The sequence below is a fragment of the Aethina tumida genome, chromosome 5, assembly GCF_024364675.1.
Source record: "Aethina tumida isolate Nest 87 chromosome 5, icAetTumi1.1, whole genome shotgun sequence".
In the NCBI taxonomy this organism is placed as follows: domain Eukaryota; kingdom Metazoa; phylum Arthropoda; class Insecta; order Coleoptera; family Nitidulidae; genus Aethina; species Aethina tumida.
This window is the reverse complement of record NC_065439.1, coordinates 20,317,096-20,338,284: the sequence shown is the minus strand read 5'-3', so window position 1 is coordinate 20,338,284 and position 21,189 is coordinate 20,317,096. Positions and strand designations below refer to the sequence as shown.

General features: G+C 29.4%; 2 protein-coding genes and 1 long non-coding RNA gene across 4 annotated transcripts in view; 1 reads left to right on the top strand and 2 right to left on the bottom strand.

Moving 5' to 3' along the window:
• Positions 1-12,319, top strand: part of LOC126265668 (uncharacterized) — a 59,845-nt gene extending 47,526 nt beyond the window's left edge. The window contains exon 3 of the long non-coding RNA XR_007548167.1: positions 11,972-12,319. This is a non-coding gene — a long non-coding RNA (uncharacterized LOC126265668). The remainder of the gene's footprint in view (positions 1-11,971) is intronic.
• LOC109606199 (sperm mitochondrial-associated cysteine-rich protein) lies at positions 11,683-13,451 on the bottom strand. Of its 2 annotated transcripts, XM_020022761.2 has the most exons (5): positions 13,326-13,451; positions 12,573-12,728; positions 12,357-12,509; positions 11,900-11,931; positions 11,683-11,813 (listed from the first exon to the last, which is right to left on the bottom strand). In XM_020022761.2, the coding sequence occupies exons 2-4, from the start codon at positions 12,725-12,727 to the stop codon at positions 11,928-11,930; spliced, it is 312 nt and encodes a 103-aa protein (XP_019878320.1). In that variant the 5' UTR covers position 12,728; positions 13,326-13,451; the 3' UTR covers positions 11,683-11,813; positions 11,900-11,927. The 2 variants fall into 2 exon arrangements, with proteins under 2 accessions (XP_019878320.1, XP_019878318.1); XM_020022759.2 differs by having other exon boundaries at positions 12,357-12,728.
• Positions 13,452-13,885: 434 nt separating this feature from the next.
• On the bottom strand, positions 13,886-14,587 carry LOC109595489 (uncharacterized). Its single transcript, XM_020010840.2, has 2 exons — positions 14,491-14,587; positions 13,886-14,330 (listed from the first exon to the last, which is right to left on the bottom strand). Exon 2 carries the CDS (start codon positions 14,328-14,330, stop codon positions 13,962-13,964), a length of 369 nt encoding a protein of 122 aa, XP_019866399.1. The 5' UTR covers positions 14,491-14,587; the 3' UTR covers positions 13,886-13,961.
• Positions 14,588-21,189: the final 6,602 nt, after the last annotated feature.

Here is a 21,189-nt window from a genome sequence, read left to right as displayed (position 1 = left end):
AGTTTCTCCAAAAAACTGATAATTATCTTTTCTTATTATATATTAGATTAGAAGTTCGGTGTAGATCAGATAATCTATAACTTTTTATTATATGAAACAATTTCATTTGAAGAAAGAGGAAATAATAAATACTATTTAAAAAAATATTATTATAATAATTGTCTTGATAATTACCACGTCAGTCATATACTCTAGTGATAATTAACAATTATGAGATGATAATCAATTGATAATATTTCAAGATCGATTATAAATTATGATATTTTCTGAAAATTCCTTAAAAAACATCCACAATTGACAGTTTGTTCACAAAAACTGATAGTTATCTTTTTTATATATTAGATTTATAGTTTAGTGTAGATGAGATGATGATAATCTTTAACTTCTATACAAAATAATTACCACATAATATATTTGTAGTAAATTTAAAAGTACAATATGTTTGTTGGTATAACTGATTATAAAGAGAAAATAACACTCTAAAGAATTAGGATAATAAAGGGTTTTAAAATCTCAAAAATATTTGGAATTATATCAATAACAGAAGAATACACATGAACAGGCTGATTTACAGATGAATTTTTAGTAAATAAATTTACAAATTCATAAGAAATTGATTTTGTTTGTTGGTGTAATTAACTATAAAGAGAAAATAATAAACTGTAAAGAATCAAAATAATTTAATTGGTAAAAAATAACACAAACGGTTAAAATATTACAGAATATAAAAAAAAATATTTGGATTTATTTGAATATCTGAAGAATTTAAATCAACTGAAGGATTTCCAGATGAAATTATTAAGAGTTTATAGAAATACTTAAAGAACTTTTAATTTAATTGGTTTCATAATTATAAATTTTCAATAAATAAATTCAAAAATTCATAATAAGAAATTGATTCTGTTTGTAAGAATCAAGATAATCCAAAAAGTGTTAAAATCCAAAAACAAAAAAAATAATAACTAAAGAATTCAAATCAATTGAAAGATTTTCAGATGAAATTATAAAGAACTTGTACAAGTACATAAAGAAATTTTAATTAATTTGTATTAAGTTTAAAATCTAAAAGAAACCTTCAGTGAGTTAAACTATTATAAAACATAAAAAATATTTGGAGTTATTTGAATAAATGAAGTTTATAGAAGAACATAAAGAAATTTTAATTGATTTGGGGGAAACTCCCAAAAATATTAATTTTCAGTAAAAAAATTAATAAATTTATAATAAGAAATTTATTCCATTTGTTATTATAATCGAGTATGGAGAGATAATAACATACTGTAAAGAATCTAGATAATTCAAAAAGTTTTAAAATCGAAAAAAATTACAGACTTTTCAAATATTACAGAATGTAAAAATTGTCACACAAAGAAATTTTAAGCAATTTGTATTAATTTTAAGATAACTGAAGTTTATAGAAGGATATAAAGAAATTTCAATTGATTTGGGGGAATTTTTCAAAAATATTAATTTAATAACTAATAAATTCATAATAAGAAATTTATTTTATTTGTTAGTATAATGGAGTATGAAGAGAAAATACAGTGTAAAACATCTAAGTAATTCAAAAGGTTTTAAAATCGAAAAAAAATACAGACGTTTAAAATATTACAAAATGTAAAAATTATTTGGATTTATATAAATAACTGAAGAATTTAAATAAACTGGAGGATTTCCAGATGAAATTATTATAGGAGTAATTTTTAAATTCTTATAATAATATCTGAAACATATTCTGACTAAATTTGAAAAAACAGCAAATAAAAATGATTATTTAAAGAAAAGTGACAATTATTTTGATAAAGAACTTCTAATAATTATTGTGATATTTATGTACAAGTAAGCGGTAATTATCAACTGATAATTATATGAAGATTCATTAAAAAGTTCATAATATTGCTTTTATTACTTTTTGAAATAGATAATTTTTATTAATTACTAAACTATATTATATTGATTAAAATTTGTAATAAAAAAAATAAAATTATTTTAATAAATTTCTAGCTTACACCTTTGTCAACTACAGAATATATTTTTAAAATAAACAAAATCTTGTCTGAACATATCAAAAAATTATAATCATCTTAATATTTTTGATATATCTGTTTTCTTAAAACATCAGAGATAAAGTAGCAAATTATTAAATTACATATTGTTAAAATCAAATTTTACACAGAGTATTTCAGTGAAACATTATATGAATATTTTATTCTCGTTATTTTTTATTTGATTAATATTTAACAAAGATATCGATGTAATAATAGGATGTTCGACGTGGGAACAATGCTAGAAATGCCATTGTGAATATTTTACGGCGCATACATATCCAGACAGACAAGTTGGCCATAATCATGTTGCTAATTAATTAACATATCAAACTGGGATGTAATGTTCTATAAATAAATATTGTCGCGCCCGTGTACCGGCAACGCTATCGGTGAAAATCTCCTTTACGTACCAACAACATTGAGAGTTCGCGACCAGATACAGGCGTATATGGTTCTTAATTAATTAGATCGGCGATAGTGTTTTATTGCTTTGGTATTTATAAACTGGCGGAATAATTATTCCACAATGTGCAACTCAAATATATCACTAATATGTTTTCTGAGCGCGGTAAAAGTGTTCTTACGAAAATGTTTGAAATATTACACGTTCAGATACAGAAACAACTTTCACAACAGAAAACGCTACACGAATTTAGAAAATATTCAAATATTTAAGCAGAATTAATCGCACGAAACTTTCAGGATGAATAATAATTATTAGTTAATAGTTGTGTAATGTGTTTGTCAATGTCGAATGAGGAAGACGTTCGTTTGTATTTTAGATATTGGCCTACTATAATTATCCATTTCCGAAATTCAATTTCATATTTTGTGAAATAACTGTTATGTATTATTGCTGTGATATGATTTTAAATACGAGATGATTTCATGGAATTGCTGGGAATAATATTAATCATTTTGAAAAATTAAATAAATAATGATAATTCCATCTGGAAATCTCTCAATTGATTTGAATTCTCATTTATGTTAACAAACAACATGTTAAGTGAAAATTGATCATTTTATAAACTGTCGGTAATTATACCTAGAAATCCTTCAGCTGATTTGAATTCTTCATATATTCATATAAATATAAATATTTTTTTATATTCTGTAACATTGTGTTTTTTTATCAATTAAATTATTTTGATTCTTTTCAGTTTATTATTTTCTCTTTATATACAATTACACCAATAATCAAAATCAATTTCTTATGAATTTGTTAATTTATGTACCAAAAATCTTTATTTTGAAAAATTTCATCTGGAAATCAGTCTGTTCATTTGTATTTTTCTGTTATTGATATAAATCCAAATATTTTTGACATTTTTTTTTCGATTTTAAAACCCTTTATTATCTTGATTCTTTACTGAGTTATTTTCTCTTCATAACCAGTTATACCAACAAACATATTATACTTTCAAATTTACTTCAAATATGTTATGTGGTAATTATTTTGTATAGAAGTTAAAGATTATCAATATCCCATCTACACTAAACTGTAAATCTAATATATAAAAACTTAATACAAATTAGTTAAAATTTCTTGTGACTTGTACAAGTTCTTTACAATATCATCTGAAAATCTTTCAATTGATTTGAATTCTTTAGTTATTTTTTTTCGATTTTAAAACTTTTTGGATTATCTTGGTTCTTTACAAACAGAATCAATTTCTTTATTATGAATTTTTGAATTTATTTATTGAAAATTTATAATTTTGAAACCAATTAAATTAAAAGTTCCTTAAGTATTTCTATAAACTCTTAATAATTTCATCTGGAAATCTTTCAGTTGATTTGAATTCTTCAGATATTCATGTAAATCCAAATTTTTTTGTTATATTCTGTAATATTTTAACCGTTTGTGTTATTTTTTTTATCAATTAAATTATTTTGATTTTTTACAGTTTATTATTTTCCATTTTTAGTCAATTACACCAACAAACAAAATCAATTTCTTATGAATTTGTAAATTTATTTACTAAAAATTCATAGCTGTGAAAAATTTCATCTGGAAATCAGCCTGTTCATGTGTATTCTTCTGTTATTGATATAATTCCAAATATTTTTGACATTTTTTTTCTATTTTAAAACCCTTTATTATCTTGATTCTTTACAGTATTATTTTCTCTTTATAATCAGTTATACCAACAAACATATTATACTTTCAAATTTACTTCAAATATGTTATGTGGTAATTATTTTGTATAGAAGTTAAAGATTATCAACATCCCATCTACACTAAACTATAAATCTGATATATAAAAAAGATAACTGTCAGTTTTTGTGAATAAACTGCCAATTGTGGATGTTTTTTTTAAAGAATTTTCAGAAAATATAATAATTTATATTCGATCTTGAAATAATGTCAATTGATTTTCATCTCGTAATTGTTAATTATCACTAGTGTATATGAATGACATGGTAATTATCAAGATAATTATTATAATATTTCTTATAAATAATATTTATTATTTCCTCTTTTTTTCAAATGTAATTATTTCATATAATAAGAAGTTAAAGATTATCTGATCTGCACCGAACTTCTTATCTAATATATAATAAGAAAAGATAATTATCATTTTTGATTCTTTACAGTGTGTTATTTTCTCTATACAGTCAATTACACCAACAAACAAAATCAATTTCTTATGAATTTGATTACTAAAAATTCATAATTTTGAAAATTTGTACTTCTATAAATTTTTAATAATTTTATCTGGAAATCCTTCAGTTCATTTGAATTCTTCAGTTTTATTCATATAAATCCAAATATTCTTTACATTCTGTAAAATTTTAACCCCGTGTAGTTTTTTTACATTTTAAATCCCTTTAGATTATCTAATTTTTTTTTCAGTTTATTATTTTCTATTCATATCTAAAAACATAAATACTGTCTAATGAATTTGAAAATTTATTTACTAAAAATACATAATTTTGAAAAATTTGATACAAATCAATTAAAATTTCTTTATGTACTTCTATAAACTCTTGATAATTTCATCCGAAAATTCTCCAGTTAGTTATTCATATAAATCCAAATATTTTTTACATTCTGTAATATTTAAAAAAATTTACATTTTTTATATTTTAGAACCATTTAGAATCAATTTCTTATGAATTTGTTCATTTATTTACTAAAAATTTATAATTTTAAAAAATTTAGTACAAATAAATTAAAATTTCTTTATATACTTCTATAAACTCTTAATAATTTAATCTGGAAATCCTTCTTTTGACTTGAATAATTCAGTTATTCATATAAATCCAAATATTTTTTAAACTCTGTAATATTTAAAAAAATGTACATTTTTTATATTTTAGAACCATTTAAAATCAATTTCTTATGAATTTGTTCATTTATGTACTAAAAATTTATAATTTTAAAAAATTTAGTACAAATCAATTAAAATGTCTATAAATTTTTAATAATTTTATCTGGAAATCCTTCAGTTTATTTGAATTCTTCAGTTATTCATATAAATCCAAATATTCTTTACAATCTGTAAAATTTTAACCCAGTATATTTTTTTTAGATTTTAAAACACTTTAGATTATGTATTTTTTTTTTTCAGTATTATTTTCTATTGATATTCAATTATGTCCAAAAACAGAAAACTTTCTAATGAAGTTGATAAATTATTTACTAAAAATTCATAATTTTGAAAAATTTGATACAAATCAATTAAAATTTCTTTATGTACTTCTATAAACTCTTGATAATTTCATCCGGAAATCCTTCAGTTGATTTAAATTCTCCAGTTATTCATATAAATCCAAATATTTTTTACATTCCGTAATATTTTAACCCTCTATAGTTTTTTTTTCGTTCTTAAATCTTTTTTGAGCTCTTAGATTCTTTATAGTACGTTATTTTCTACTCATATTAACAAACAGAATAAATTTCTTATCATGAATATATTTACTGAAATCCTCTGTAGTTGGACCAAAGATTAAATATATACATTTATAGAGAAAATATATATTTAATCTTTGGTTGGACAAAATTCCTTGGATTTTCCGTATTTTTTATAATTTTATCATTCTAATGAACAAAATCAATGACTCGAAGAGAATATACTTTATTAATAAAAATGAACCAAATTATAAGTGGAAATAAATCTGCACCTCATCCATTTAATATGTAATCGTTTTAATCAGAACATTAGCACATGAACGTGTCTATCAATTGAAATGAAAGTTCAATTTATGCCGAAGCAAATCGTAGCAACGCTACTGGTGTTACGTTCGCTCCAATAAGATTATAAAGACCATTACCAGTTCGGAGTATCAACATGTCACATTGGAAAAAAAATGATAAGGAGCCTGTTGCCTGTACACATCCATTGGTAATCTATTTATATAAACCACTTGCTATAAATAGATTTTTACAGTTAAGCCCACCTCGGCTCGCTCCGCATTTACTTGAATAATTTTAATTATATGGCATTAACGAAGGCTATTATTAACATAATTCGCTTCCATTATGTGGTATGTTGGCCGATGTTTTACATGGAGATGTGTGCGATGGTACATCTACCAGTGAACACTCATTAAACGTAACCGAATAAATCAATGAAGCAACCGCCAGTTGTTTATGCCATCAGTCCATGACAGGACGAAGAGATTTATTTATCGGTCCGAGTTTTGGTCTCTCAAATTAAAACAGCCGACGGCGTGGCCACGGTGCCACACATACAATGTGTGCGAGGAGTTCAATATCGAATTTCCTCGCGAACGACCCGGTCGTAAAATGCTCAAACACACACACAAACCGAAGAAAATCCAAGGAACGGCCGGCCAACCGGCGGCCGTAGGGGTCAGAAATCGATACATTCCGAAGTTTCGCATTTGCATATCGCGGGTCGACCGGTGGCTAATAACCGCGGTCATGCCAACCCTCCAGCACGTGATGCCTGAAACAGCCCCCCCGGTTTTATTTTCGTTGTGTTGCGATTTATTGTCTCATTAGGATGTAAATGCGACTAATTCGTAAGGCCGATGATCCGCCCGTCAAATTGAACGTCCAACGCCTATCTCTTGCGGCCCCCTTTTTTATCTGAGGCGAGGAAATGCGAGGCAATTACGTATGAGCTCTTACTTTAGTGAGGAAAGTGAGCGTTTTAGGTACGTGGCAATCGCAATTACGCGAAGATATGTCTGCTTGATGTATGGTTATCTGATATGTGAGTTGACGTAACGAATTCAGTAAATAGAATCAATTGGTGGATAAACTAAAAGGAGATGCGGAAGAAATAATATTGAATTGTGGTATTTTTATTGCTGTAGTAATATTGAATTGCCCGTTGAAAAATTGTGTCTTTAACATACTGTAATTCCCCATCGACTATGTGAAGTGATGAAAAGAAGTGTAGTCAATTCCAACATACTTTTTAATTCGAGAAGTGATAACTAAATAAAACTGTCATCATCATCTGTAAGTCCACAAGATCTAGTAAAATTCAAGAATTTAAAATGAACGAAACACCATCATCTTAAATCTTTAAAAAGTAGATTAAAATTTTATAATTACTATAAAATACCAAAAGGTTTTAATTAATAAATGAGTGAAATGATGATCCTATAAATATTTCCAAAAATTTGTAAGGTTATCATCTTTAAAAAAATCTGGTTAGTTTCTTCCTCTCCCACAAAATCACAAAAAAAGAACTCTTGGATTCATATTTCAAACTATTTTAGGTAAATTTTTAATGTGAAAGAGTTGTCTCCTCTTTCAAAAGAATCATGAAAACAAAACAACTTAACTAAGTCTACTAAATGTGCAAAATAATCAACATATCTTTAACAAAGTGATATTTATTTGTTCTTTCTTCACAAAATAATGCAGGCAAGAAGTATTGAAAATTTGGAAGACTTCAAAGAAGAAGAGTTGATTAAAATTAATTAATTAATTTGTAAAATGTATCATCACTACTAAATGTGTAAAACAAACAACGTATCTTTCCAAGATAAAACAAAACTCTTGAAACTGTGGAAGAAATTCAAAGAAGAAGAGTTGACTGAAATCATTCATTGCCAAAAGACTTCATTGATAGTTCGATTAAAATTGTAAAATAGAAAAGTTTAAACTTGGGAATCATCATTTTCCACACATTTTTAAGTAAATGCCTAATATGAACTTAATTTGGAATTGCACAAGAATTTATAAGAAGCTACTAAATGTGCAAAACAATCAACATAACTTGAAAATCTGAAAGAAATTCAAAGAAAAAGAGTTGATTGAAATCTGCCATTTATTGTCAAAAGACTACATTATACAAACAAATATAAATGTTTGAACTGAGGAAACTGGGATCATGAAGATAAAACAAAATTATTGAAACTGTTGAAAATCAAAGAAGAAAAGTTTACTGAAATCTGATATTTATTACCAAAAAAGATCATTGATAATTTGATTGAAATCATAAAATAGAAAAGTTTGAACTGGGGAATTATCATCTTCTACACATTTTAAGCAAATGTCTAGCGTAAACTTAATTTGGAATTACACAAGTATTTGTAAGAGGCTACAAAATCTGCAAAACAATCAACAAATCTTTAACCAAGTAAAATTAGTTTCTTCCTTTTCTACAAAATTATGAAGATAAAACAAAACTATTGAAACTGTGGAAATTCAAAGAAGAAGAGTTGACTGAAATCTGCCATTTATTGTCAAAAGACTACATTATACAAACAAATATAAATGTTTGAACTGAGGAAATATGATCTTCCACATATGTTTAAGCAAATGTCTAGCGTGAACTTAATTTGGAATTACACAAGGATTTGTAAGAGGCTACTAAATGTGCAAAACAACCAACAAATCTTTAACCAATTAAAATTAGTTTCTTCCTTTTCTACAAAATCGTGAGGATGAAACAAAACTATTTAAACTGTGGAAATTCAAAGAAGAAGAGTTGACTGAAATCTGATATTTATTACCAAAAAAGATCATTGATAATTCGAAAATCATAAAATAGAAAAGTTTGAACTGGGGAATCATCATCTTCCACACATTTTAAGCAAATGTCTAGCATGAACTTAATTTGGAATTATACGAGAATTTGTAAGAGGCTACTAAATCTGCAAAACAATCAACATATCTTTAAATAAGTAAGGTTAGTTTCTTCCTTTTACACAAAATCATGAAGATAAAACAAAACTTGAAAATCTGAAAGAAATTTAAAGAAAAAGAGTTGATTGAAATCTGCCATTTATTGTCAAAATACTACATTATACAAACAAATATAAATGTTTAAACTGAGGAAATATCATCTTCCACACATGTTTAAGCAAATATCTAATGTGAACTTAAATTGGAATTGAACAAGAATTTCTAAGAGGCTACTAAATGTGCAAAACAACCAACAAACCTTTAACCAAGTAAAATTAGTTCCTTCCTTTTCTACAAAATCATGAAGATAAAACAAAACTATTGAAACTGTGGAAATTCAAAGAAGAAGAGTTGACTGAAATCTGATATTTATTACCAAAAAAGATCATTGATAATTCGATGAAAATCATAAAATAGAAAAGTTTGAACTGGGGAATTATCATCTTCCACATATTTTAAGCAAATGTCTAACATGAACTTAATTTGGAATTATGCGAGAATTTGTAAGAGGCTACTAAATCTGCAAAACAATCAACATATCTTGAAAGTGTAGAAGAAATTCACGTAAATTTAACAATCTACATATCTTTACCCAAGTGAAGTTAGTTTCTCCTACTTAAATTAATTAAATTAAATATTTTTAAGCAAATTCTAACGTGAATTTAGCTAAGAATTATACAGAAAATTGTAAGGGCTACTAAATTTGTAACAAAAATCATCATAATCATGTTTTACATCTTTTACAAAATGAAAGAGACAAAAGAAAAATCTTGAAAGTTTAGAAAATATTCAGAGAAGCAGGTTTGAGAAAAATTTGATTTGTTTAATATAACATATCAAAAGATTTCATTGATAATTGAAAATGACTGATTAAACGTTTCAACAGATGGAATCATCCTCTTCTAATTTATTATTATTAAGAAAAAATATGCTTCTAACTGTCTTTAAGAATCATTATATCTTAACAACTTAAGTAAGCTTGATTTCTTCATTTGCTACAAAGTTAATAAGAGAAATCAAAACTCATGAAATTTTATAGATGATTAAATAATATTTATGTAATTACTTTTTGTTCCAATGATTTACTGAAAAGATACTAAAATATAGAAACATCATCTTCCCCCAATATCTAAAATAATTCAATAGTAAACAAATTTCTCACCGAATAGTGAAATTTAGAAGTGATTCAAGTAAAAGTCGAAAACACTAGGTGGCTGCCAAGTGCATTAGCTATTTAGTTTCCTATTGATGAAAGACCACAGACAGTGACGAACTTAATGAGACGAGGAATCTGAGCTGTTGCAATGTCCAACAACTGAAATAAATCGTGTGTTTCGTGAAGTGTGTTTGTTTTGGAAAGGTGTCATCCACCGAACAGTTTCATTTCAACCAATTTCCCATCGAATCGTCGGCATTTCGAAAACGCTAATGCATCCAACGCACCGAAACGGGCGTCCACGTCGAAAATAAACCGAAAGAATGCGGTGAGGAAATAGCGTCGGAGACGTTCACGCAGAGTGAATCGGTTATTTGTGTGTGTTCGCGCCGTTTGCGTTCGCCTTTTCGACCGTCGTCGTTCGCGACGAGGAAACGAAAGGCAAAAGAATTTTTATTGTGCGAACGTGTTGGGGATCTCGATTTCGGACAGTCCGGACCCGCATTTGCATACCGGCCAATAAAATATCCAATCGTCGAGCGTTAAAAGCAGTGGCGTTGCTTACGTTTAGATTGTATTTATTAAAAATTGTATAATACGAGCCCCGAAGATGTGAACGACATTTTGAACAAAGTTTTGCCGCAGCACGGAGTAATTAGGAACACATAAAAACATATCTTATTCATATTCCACGCCCATAATTTAAGGGGTGAAATTTAATGGGGAGGGGGACATTCCCGTGGGATTCTGTGCGACCCGGACCAATCTCTTCTTTCTCCTTTACGATTGGCCTTTGATTCGCATGCGTCCTTTTTCGATTTCATTCGGACAATTTTAAGGTGTTTGATGTAAACGGTGAGGTTGTTGAACTTTTCAAGTTTATATTCGATTGAAAAAAAAGGACGATAAAGTCGTATAAAACAGGACGCCCAGAAACAGCAACAATCCCATTCAGATTGTGTAACTCTAATAAAGTGACGCCCACAACTAAACGCCGTTGATATTTTTACGGCAAATTATATGGCTTATAGAACAGAATATCGTGTCTGTTACATTTTTAGGATTGTCAACCAGTGTGAAATAAATTTAAAATTATATTATTACCCCATTGTTTTATTTGTGGCAATAAACATAAATTATATGGTAGATTCACATTCCCAAGTGTTTTAGCACTTTTGGATAAATCCGTTTGGTCATTCATTTATTTTGGTCTCATCCTGTGACTTAACTAGGTTAGACACATCAAAGATATTTTAAGTGCAGTGCTAAAGTCAGTGGTTTTTCCATTTACACTCCGTTTAATTTAATCTTACATTAGGCATGTGCAAGGGCATTATATGATTTCGTAAATAAACAAATATAAATTTATTTTATGAATATATTTTTATGTATATAGTATAATTTGCTCCGTTTTATAACTGATGATATATGACTGTGATATTAAAAATGAGACTTTTTGGTCGTATCTTCTTCGTTTCAATCAGTATTCAATTACCTACGAATAAACAATTTATAGAAAAAAAAATACAGACATCATTTTGTAGCTGCAGTAGCTTGAATATGTTTTAATTTAAATCTTACCTGAATGTTAAAAAATGGTTGTTGAATTTTACCTAAAACCATAAGTATAAGTAAAACCTCTTAAAATTTTAGGTACCAGAAAAAGTATTTTACTAACTACCAAGAAGCCGAACAATCAATACAATTGTCTATTGAACTTGACATAAATGAATACTCCAAAAGTGATTTGGTTAAAAGGAAAGGCATTCTATTCGAATTGTTAAATGGGAAGTTCTATTTTATCCACCACATAGTCTTTCTTAATTACATCGTGGTCTAATTTTTAGGTAACAAACGGTTTAATTCTTAAGAGGAAGCCAAAAGTGAGACTGATTTTTTCTTCAGTTGGCGTCGATTTGCTTGAAGGACATTGGCATCAAAATAATGAGTTTAATGGTGACTATTCAGTTGAATTTAAGTGTGGTTAAAGATAGTTCTCTTTCATTTTCCGGTACCAAATTTTAAACATTGAACTTACCACCAGCCTTTCTTCTTAGCTTTTCCATCATCACACTTGGGCTGCTTCTTCTGGCAAGTAGGCGGTTTAGGCGGCTGGGGCGGCAAAGGCACGCAGGGCAGACAGGAACTCCTCTCGTTGCAATAGTCCAACTTTTCGACGCAGCATATCGGCCTGTCGGGGAAGCACACGGGTTCACAGTTAGCACAGCTCGGTGGTTTTGGACGCGGTGGAAACCTTGGCTCCTCCGGCGGTTCCGGGCGGCGGTTCCTGGCCGCCGTGCACTTGTCCATCGGCACTATTTCTGGCGGCTTGTCCGGGCAGCACAGTTTTTGCTCGCTGCACTGGACGATGTCGAGGAAGTGGTCGTAGATCAGGTGGATTTGGCTCATTCTAAAAGATGTTGCGTTAGAACATTGTGTGATTTGCTTCCAATGTAAAGTGTAGTGGATCAAACAAAAGTACCATTAGGCAGCTAACATTTTATTGTATATCTGTGGTGTATAAAACGTATCATTTAATTAAAAAAAACTAATTAAGGTTTCTTCTGTTCAAGACACTTCTTCAAAGTTTGCCCAGTTGTTCATTTAGATTTTGTTTTAGTTTTTTCCTTCTGTATACACAGTGTAGTCGTATTCTTCTGCTTCCTCGTAAGCTTCATTGAAGTTCCCATCTTCTTTAGGTATAGACTCAAGTCCTGTAACTCTGTAGACATCACGATATATTCAGATGTCTCTTAAATATTACATTGCTTCAAAGCCATCAAATAGTTTAGCACATACGTTATATCGCTGGGAGCAGCTATAGCAACGGTTATAACTGCATAAGCTAGGATAACTTCACAACACAGCACTTTCCACTTTTTGACAAGATGGGAAGATTGACGGGTGCTACAATTTTCTAGCGAATGGTGGAAAATAATCCAACACAACCATATCTTATTTAATATTATAACAGAATTATCCAAAGGAACTGGAAACAATTACTTACGTTCTATTGAGTATTCTTCGGTGTTTAGGCCAAGTGATGATTAGACCAGCTGGAGCAATTAGAAATTTTCAAATGAAAGTTTACATATCAAACATACTTCATTTTTTAACAACTTGAATCAAATGACAAGTACATTGTTGTCATAATTTTCGAGATTCAATATTAGAATTATATTTTATATAGAAAAATTTAATAAAGTTAAAAGAACCAAACAATACAGAATGAGTGAGGCCAAAAATTCATAGTAATATTAGAAATGTGAAAAATAATATTTTTAACGTTTGACACTAAAATAAGATAACTTTCTTCGAAATAACTTTTATTCTACAAAGTAATTACAATTATAATTAACAATTGTTGCTCACGTTCTACAAATTCTTGATATGAAAAAAAAGCACCATTTCCGGCTGTTTATCCAGATGACACAGTTTTTGTTCCCTGCATTGAACTATGTCAAGGAAGTGGTCATGGATAAGGTGGTTAACGCTTATCCTAAAAGGGTTACGTTAGAAAATTGTGTGACTTGGTTTCAATACAAGGAATGGTGTTTAAAAGAAAAGTTCCATTGGACGGCTTATATTTTATTATATAATTGTGGACAATAAAATTAACATGTCATCTAATTAAAAAAACTGATTAAGCTTTCTTCTTTTCCGGACACTTCTTCAAAGTCTGTCCAGCTTTTTGTTCTGATTCTGCTTTAGTTTCTTGTGTGGTCTCCTGTTCCTTTCCTTCTGTATGAACGGTGTAATCGTACTCATCTACTTCCTCGTAACCCTCATCGAAGGTTCCATCTTCGTTAGGTATGGACTCAAGTCCCCTAACTCTGTAGGCATCACGTCCTATCCTGATGTCTCTCAAATATTGCATGCACAGCGGTTTGGTCTCAAGACTGCGTCTGTACATGTTGCCGGCCACCAAATAGTTTAGTAAATATGCTATACCGTGGGGGGCGGCTATAGCTGCGGTTATAATAGCATAAGCTGGGATAATTTCGTACCACATCTGAGAACAAGACAGCACTTTTCACTTTTTGACAAGAGGAAAAATTTGACGGATGCTACAACTTTCTATCGAATGGGGGAAAAATATCAAAATGTGGAAAATCTAATTTAATGTAATATTACAAAGGAATTTCCCAAAGGAACTGAAAACATTTACTTACATCCTGCTAGGTATTTTTCGGTCTTTAGGACGTGTAATGAATAGACAAGCTGAAACAGAAATTTTCAAATTGAGGTTTACATATCTAACAAACTTGATTTTTTAACAACCTGAATAGAATGACAAGTGCATTGTTGCCATATTTTTTTATAGGTTAAATGTGAACAATATAAATTAAATTTTCTTTCTTTAAAATATTTGATAATAAAAGATTATGGTTTTTGGAACTGAATAAAAGAAAAAGAAAAATTTGTCAATGACAAAAATAAATACCTAGACTAAATAGCAGATGAAGTAGAATATCCCGTTTATCATTTGCAGCTTCATTTGAATTTCTTATGGAATATGTGGCAGAAGACACATTAACTGTTGACTAAGAAAGATCATCTTTGAGCCTCTTCATTCACTAAGACTCTTTCAAATTGTTCTTTGGTACAAGTTTCAGTTCTTGGGCGTTGGTTTCAACTTCAATGTATTCTTATAAACTCAACTAAAATCATTATATAATACTTTATTAATAACAAATTTTATTTGCACTTGAATATACCATTAGAAGGAAAAACAATATTTAAATAAAAGATAATAAATAGCTAGTTTGAACTATGAAGCAAAAACATAAATTACTTTTTTCGATACATAATATACATATTTGATTGTTATATATGATTAACTCAATACTTCTTCATTATTTATTTGTGCTCATCAGATGTTTTTATTCATATCCATTGTGAGATATCATAAATTAAATACATTTATACTATGTTTTCCATGTTATTGTACAAAAAAATTACAAAAAACTGTATCTATTATGTATGTAATATATATAAATTGGAGCCATTCAATAATATTTATTAATGCATAAATATTCGTTTTGATCGTTTAGATTGAATAGATGACAAACACTCAGCAAGGACACATATCAAATGCAATCAATCGGCCAGCGCTTTATTTATTGTACTCTCTAATGGACACGTTGTTAATTAGTCGTGAAACAACACACATTAGCCACTAAAGTTGTATAATAACTTCGGCCTGCTCCGGTGCCAAAATCAATAATTCTTCTATCGATTAGCCGAGACACGCAACTTACGTGTAAAAAGAAGGTGTGGGAAAGTCGACATACGCAAAACTTCTCCACACAAAACCCCGCCGCCTTACCAACGAATTAATCTAATTTAATTATGTCGGCTGCGCCCCGCTTCACTTTCCCCGCGACCCCAAAAAATTGATCGCGAAGGGAGGTGATTTAATGGAGGCGCATAAATTTTTAAGCAACGAACAATTTTCGGGCGCATTAAATAAACCAAAACGGTCGGTTTACGATTATTAAAATCAGGCAGATCAAAGGAATAAAAATCGTCGAAAGCAACGTGTCTAGATCTGATAAATTATTTCGAGGAAACCGAGTAAATTTTAACACGAAAAAGTTATTTTTTTTTTATTTTCGTCCGCCGAGTCGGCTGGCATGCGTTCAAGAATTACACCTCCTTATCCTAATTTACATCTCGAACGATTTTATATTTCGTATGGTGAATTAAATTAAATTAAATTGTGTAAATGGGGCAGAATTTAAATAAGTCACGGCTGGTCCATGTTAAATGGGTTAATATAAATTAATTTCTATTCAGTTGCTGTGGTTTATGTTTCAACTATATGTACAAGGTGGAATTTTTTTAAATTGTAAATTGTACATGTAAATTAAGCGCTTTAATTATTTTTATGTCTGCTCACAGAACTAACTAGTTTAATGGTAAATAATTCTTTTTTCAATGTAAGAACTCAGCAATTATTAATATTTTGTCGTCTACTCATTGTTTGTTATTTGTGTCAACATAACTGTATCTCTTTAACTTTAAAGTGACACACTATGGATTTTTTTATTAAGATATGAAGTTTTATTTATTTGTTTGTTTATTTTATTCAAGGTCTTTCTAAAATAGGTGATTCAAATTTGGGGCTAAATGGAAAACACAATAATGAAGCAAATCTAAATTAATTTTTATCCTAAAATACGTCTTCGCTACTGTATCATTATTATAGGTAGAGTAGTGGACATTATCAGTGCAACTTTTTAAAATGTTAAATATTTTAGTCACAACTCTTTTATTTAATATGAACGGCTAAAATTATATTAATTAACTATTGTTGTTTTAAACAGTATTATGAAAAATACTATATTCATATTCTATGAAATGTTACATACATTTTTGTAATTTGTGCTGGACATAAATATACACTATCGCTTATATGTATAGCAACTTTAGAAATTTTTATTTTTCTTGACAAAAGAGAGACAAATTTATTAGTGGGTTTATTAGGTACCTATTAATATTTGAAACAAATTTAAGGGTCAGAAGTAGCACTATAAAATGAAACAACCCATTATTTTTAATAACCTTTAAACACCTTTTTTCCATTGATCATTTCAGAACTTTTCTGCAATTTGTTAACTTTAAGGAACGATGTCAGACAAAAAAATAAATTAAAAAACCAACTGCACTGAATATACGGTTTGGTTGCTTTACTAATGAACCCTGCTCAAAATAAAAAGTTATATAAACACATATAACTGTATATAAAGGTAAGTACAAATTATTTAAACACTTAATAATTATAAAATTAATTTAAATTAGAAAAAAACATTCTTTTAATAAAATGATTATGTTTCTTGATTTATTGGTCTACAAATGAGCGATAGTGTAAGATTTAGGAGAAAAAAAAAATAGATTTTTTCTGTTACTGAACATGTTCTACTTGCTCACACCTACAGTATTGGCAGAAAGTAGAGAAACTTTTTTAAAATTCAAATAATTTTTGTTCTGCTATAAGTTTTCAATGAAGTTTATATCAGGAAATTGACATAGCCAGTTCATAACATTAATTATTTCCCTTAACAGACACTGGTTCAAAAATTTTGAAGTGTGTTTCAGGTCATTAACTTGTTGAAAATAATGTTTTAGTGAGATATTTTTATCCGGAAACGGTACCATGTAGTTCCTCAATATTTCTTTAAACATAAAACGATACAAGATACCCTTCATTCAAAGGAGAGGACCCATTCCAAATCGCGAAAAGCAGCCTCATATCATTACCAACCTGTCGCCGTGTTTAACAGTGAGTATGGTAAACTTTAGGTAAATAAAATCCCATCACTTCTAACCGAATTAAACTTAATTTCTGTTCTTCTCTGATAGTAGTGGTTTTTTTGGCTGAGCTTCTCGCATGAAGACCCCCCTTGTAGTAATCTATCTCCTACGGTTCTTGAAGAAACATTATTTCCCTGTTGTGTCTCAAGTAGACTTTTTATTTTGCTGAAACTCAGGGAAGGATCTTTTTTTGGAGTGGGATAAAATTTGTTTATCCTGAGACCTATTGTTTTTTCTTGGTGTTCCAGTTTTATTTAATCCTTTCACATTACCAAATCTTGAAAACTGTTGTAAAACAAGCGTTACAATCGATCTATATTGATTTTTCTCTCATTGTATTGAAAGAACGATACAATCCGTAATTGTAATTCGTAAAATAATTTCTACCACAAGCCATTATTTTAACTCAGTTTACTTTGGTGTATACTAGAAAATTAAAAATTCTTGTGGATTAGTGACATTTAGTAAAAAGTTGCTATACTTTTTGCCAGCTGAATATTTAGTTTTTTAATTTGTTGTTAACAAAATTATTTTTTTTTCAAGAAATATTCACCGACATGTTTGTGTACAGTGTGTTCATAATTGGTATAAATTATATTAGACAGAAGTTGCTCTACTTTCTGCCAATACTGTACCTAGGAAGCACCTTGTATATAAAATATGCTTCCACATTTGTAAGCCACGAATTGAATCATGCATCTTCACATGATACGAACAAGCAACAGTAAACAGTGTTGAGTCACTTCGATTTCCTTCAATCCAATTAACAACATTACTAATTTCTCGCATGCCGTCTCTTTGGCCTGAACTAAAAAATTTATGAAATAGAAGGTAAAAGCAATTCAGCCGAAACACTCACTAATGCCCGATTTCCCGTTCCAGTTAATATGTGAAGCATACACATTAGTCGTGTATTTTTGCCTCTTGTGTTTTATTGCGGCGATTAAATAATAAACGCGTTCACTTTCGTTTTTCGTTTTGTTTAAATTTATGGGATTTCACTCGGCCTTTGTCGTTTTTGCACGGGTTTCTATTTTGGCCCTGGAATATTTCCTGTTGATTGATATTTAATTATAAATATTAAGGTGGCAGCTGATTATGGACGGGGCGTTCCGCGGTCGTACTGCCAATTATATCTTCATAATCTTTATGAGTTCATGATTAAAACGCTTATCGTCCTTCTGATCGGTACGCCTGCAAAAAAATGCATTATCGGTGCGCAACTTTCTACACGGTCCTTAAGAAGAAGAGGGCAAATTTTATCGCATAAACTGCCCAGTGATAAATTTCCCCATTTCCAATTATTTATTATACAATAACAAAATGTTATTACAAATGTAAATTACGCACCGCATACGAATTGGAAAAATATGCAGCGTTTTCGTTAATTAAACAAATTAACATCGTTAAATAAATTACGTTTAATTAGTAAAAAAATTGAAACGACGCAACTAATGACACCGAGCATAATTTAATTTGTGCAGTTACAAGATACCATCTGGTTTTTAATTATTTCGACTCATCACAAAATTGAACAATCAATAGTTTCTTGTGATTAAACACTTTTAATTTAATTTGCGGCTCATAAATCTCATTGAGGTGATTTACCCATTCAATCGGTCGTTGTGTGTGTGGTTTTTAGCGCTATTTTTAATCCGAGGTGTTCCCTCGAAGTATTCGCAATCACATTTTACGAGGCATAATCACACGTTATTAAGATTGCATTTAAATTACAATATTTATGCGTTTCATAAATTGCCGAGCTTTTTTTCATTTTGCAGGCAGGTTATGTAATGCTGAAAACACATTTTCAGGTCAATTAGATTAAATGTTTGGGTTTTTATGCTGGTACTTTTAAAAGGCGGTTCGAATAATCTATGGCTTTTGCAAATTTGTCGTGTAATTAATTTGTAATAACACCTTTCAAGGATAACGGCCGCAGAAAGCCCTTATTTAAATTTAACCTAGTTCTGAAAAAATGTATGGCCGATCCCGTGATAACCTGCAAGCTTTTTTTTTCTGATATTAATGACGTAGTGTTTGAATAGTGGTGTTATGACCGCAGATTACAGACATGCAACATAACATTTAAATAAATTAATATTAAAAATATAAAACTTTGACTTAAACGATCTAATAAATATAACTGAATAAATTAGCTGGAGGACTGACGGCAGTAAAGTTATTTATGTAGTAAACAACTAACTATAAAAAATTCGGACCTGTACGATAGTTGTTCAAATATTTTTTAAAAAGTTCCGGCTTAAATATTCACACAAACGTATAGTTATGGCTACAGAAATAACACAAAAGGATATAATATAAATTTTGTCCAGTCGGTATAAAAAATATGTCAATATGATGTTACACATCTCGAAAAGTCGGAAATGGTTTACAATATTTATTAGTGAATATGAAACAACAGATTCAATTAAAAACACAATAAGAATATGTTCTAACAAAAAAACAGTTTCTTTTATTGACAGACAAATTGAAAGAATTAGTAAACGACATCCTTTCTTGTCCGTTAGGTAAATAAAAAATGAACTAATTAAGTCATAGTAGAATAATCAAACGTCGACTGAATAAATATCGTCGTCCTAATAAAAGTGTAGATCCCAAACAAACAAAAGACAGTGAGTTTCTTTCCTTGGCATGATATATGACCATTACAAAAAATTATTAGTAAAATGGACCGTTTCGTATAGCCATGATGAGAGATGCAATGGAACCAAGTTGTTCAAAGTTGATCAAAAGATAAAAATCTTGAGATTCTCGGTTGGCCAGCATAAAGTCCAGACCTAAATACAATAGAAAACTTGTAGATTGACATGTAATTTCGATTAAAACACTGAAAAGCTTCAAATTTATATGAATTTTTGTAATTAATTGAAGAGTAGTGAAATTTAATTTCATACGACCATTGACGATTTTAAGTGAATCTTCCTAGTTAAGGTAATGTGTGCCATTTCTGTGGCCACCAGTGTAGATTTGCATCCTAATGCAAACTCTGACATTTATACTTAACCAGCAAAAAGAACGAATCCATCCGAATAAATTAAAAACAGGCGAATAAAACCTGAACTTTATGATTTCCACAACAATTTCGTACGATTCGCATGTTTTAAAGGGAGGTAATTTGTGTACAAAACGGCCGCATACAATATATTATGCCCCATTGTACGGGGCCGAACACTAAATTTCGTGGCACAATTCCATGAACGGGTATAATCGCAATTCACACCACCTGTGCCCATAAAATTATGGAAATTTATTCATATGCGATTTATATATTACAACGGGCCGAGCGCATCTCATATTTCGATCTGTGTAAATAACAGGCCACCGTTTAATCAATTCGACGTCGACGTTTTTGTGTGGAAATGGCGTTTTGTGGGCTCACAATGCGTTTGAATATTTATGGTGGGGCACGGTAAGAAAAACGTGTCCGGCACATTGCTTGCATTTGAGGGGTCAATGCTAAGTGTTAACCGGAAACATTTTAAATACAATATGGGGAAACCGATTGTTAACGTAAGCATTTTAGTAATTTA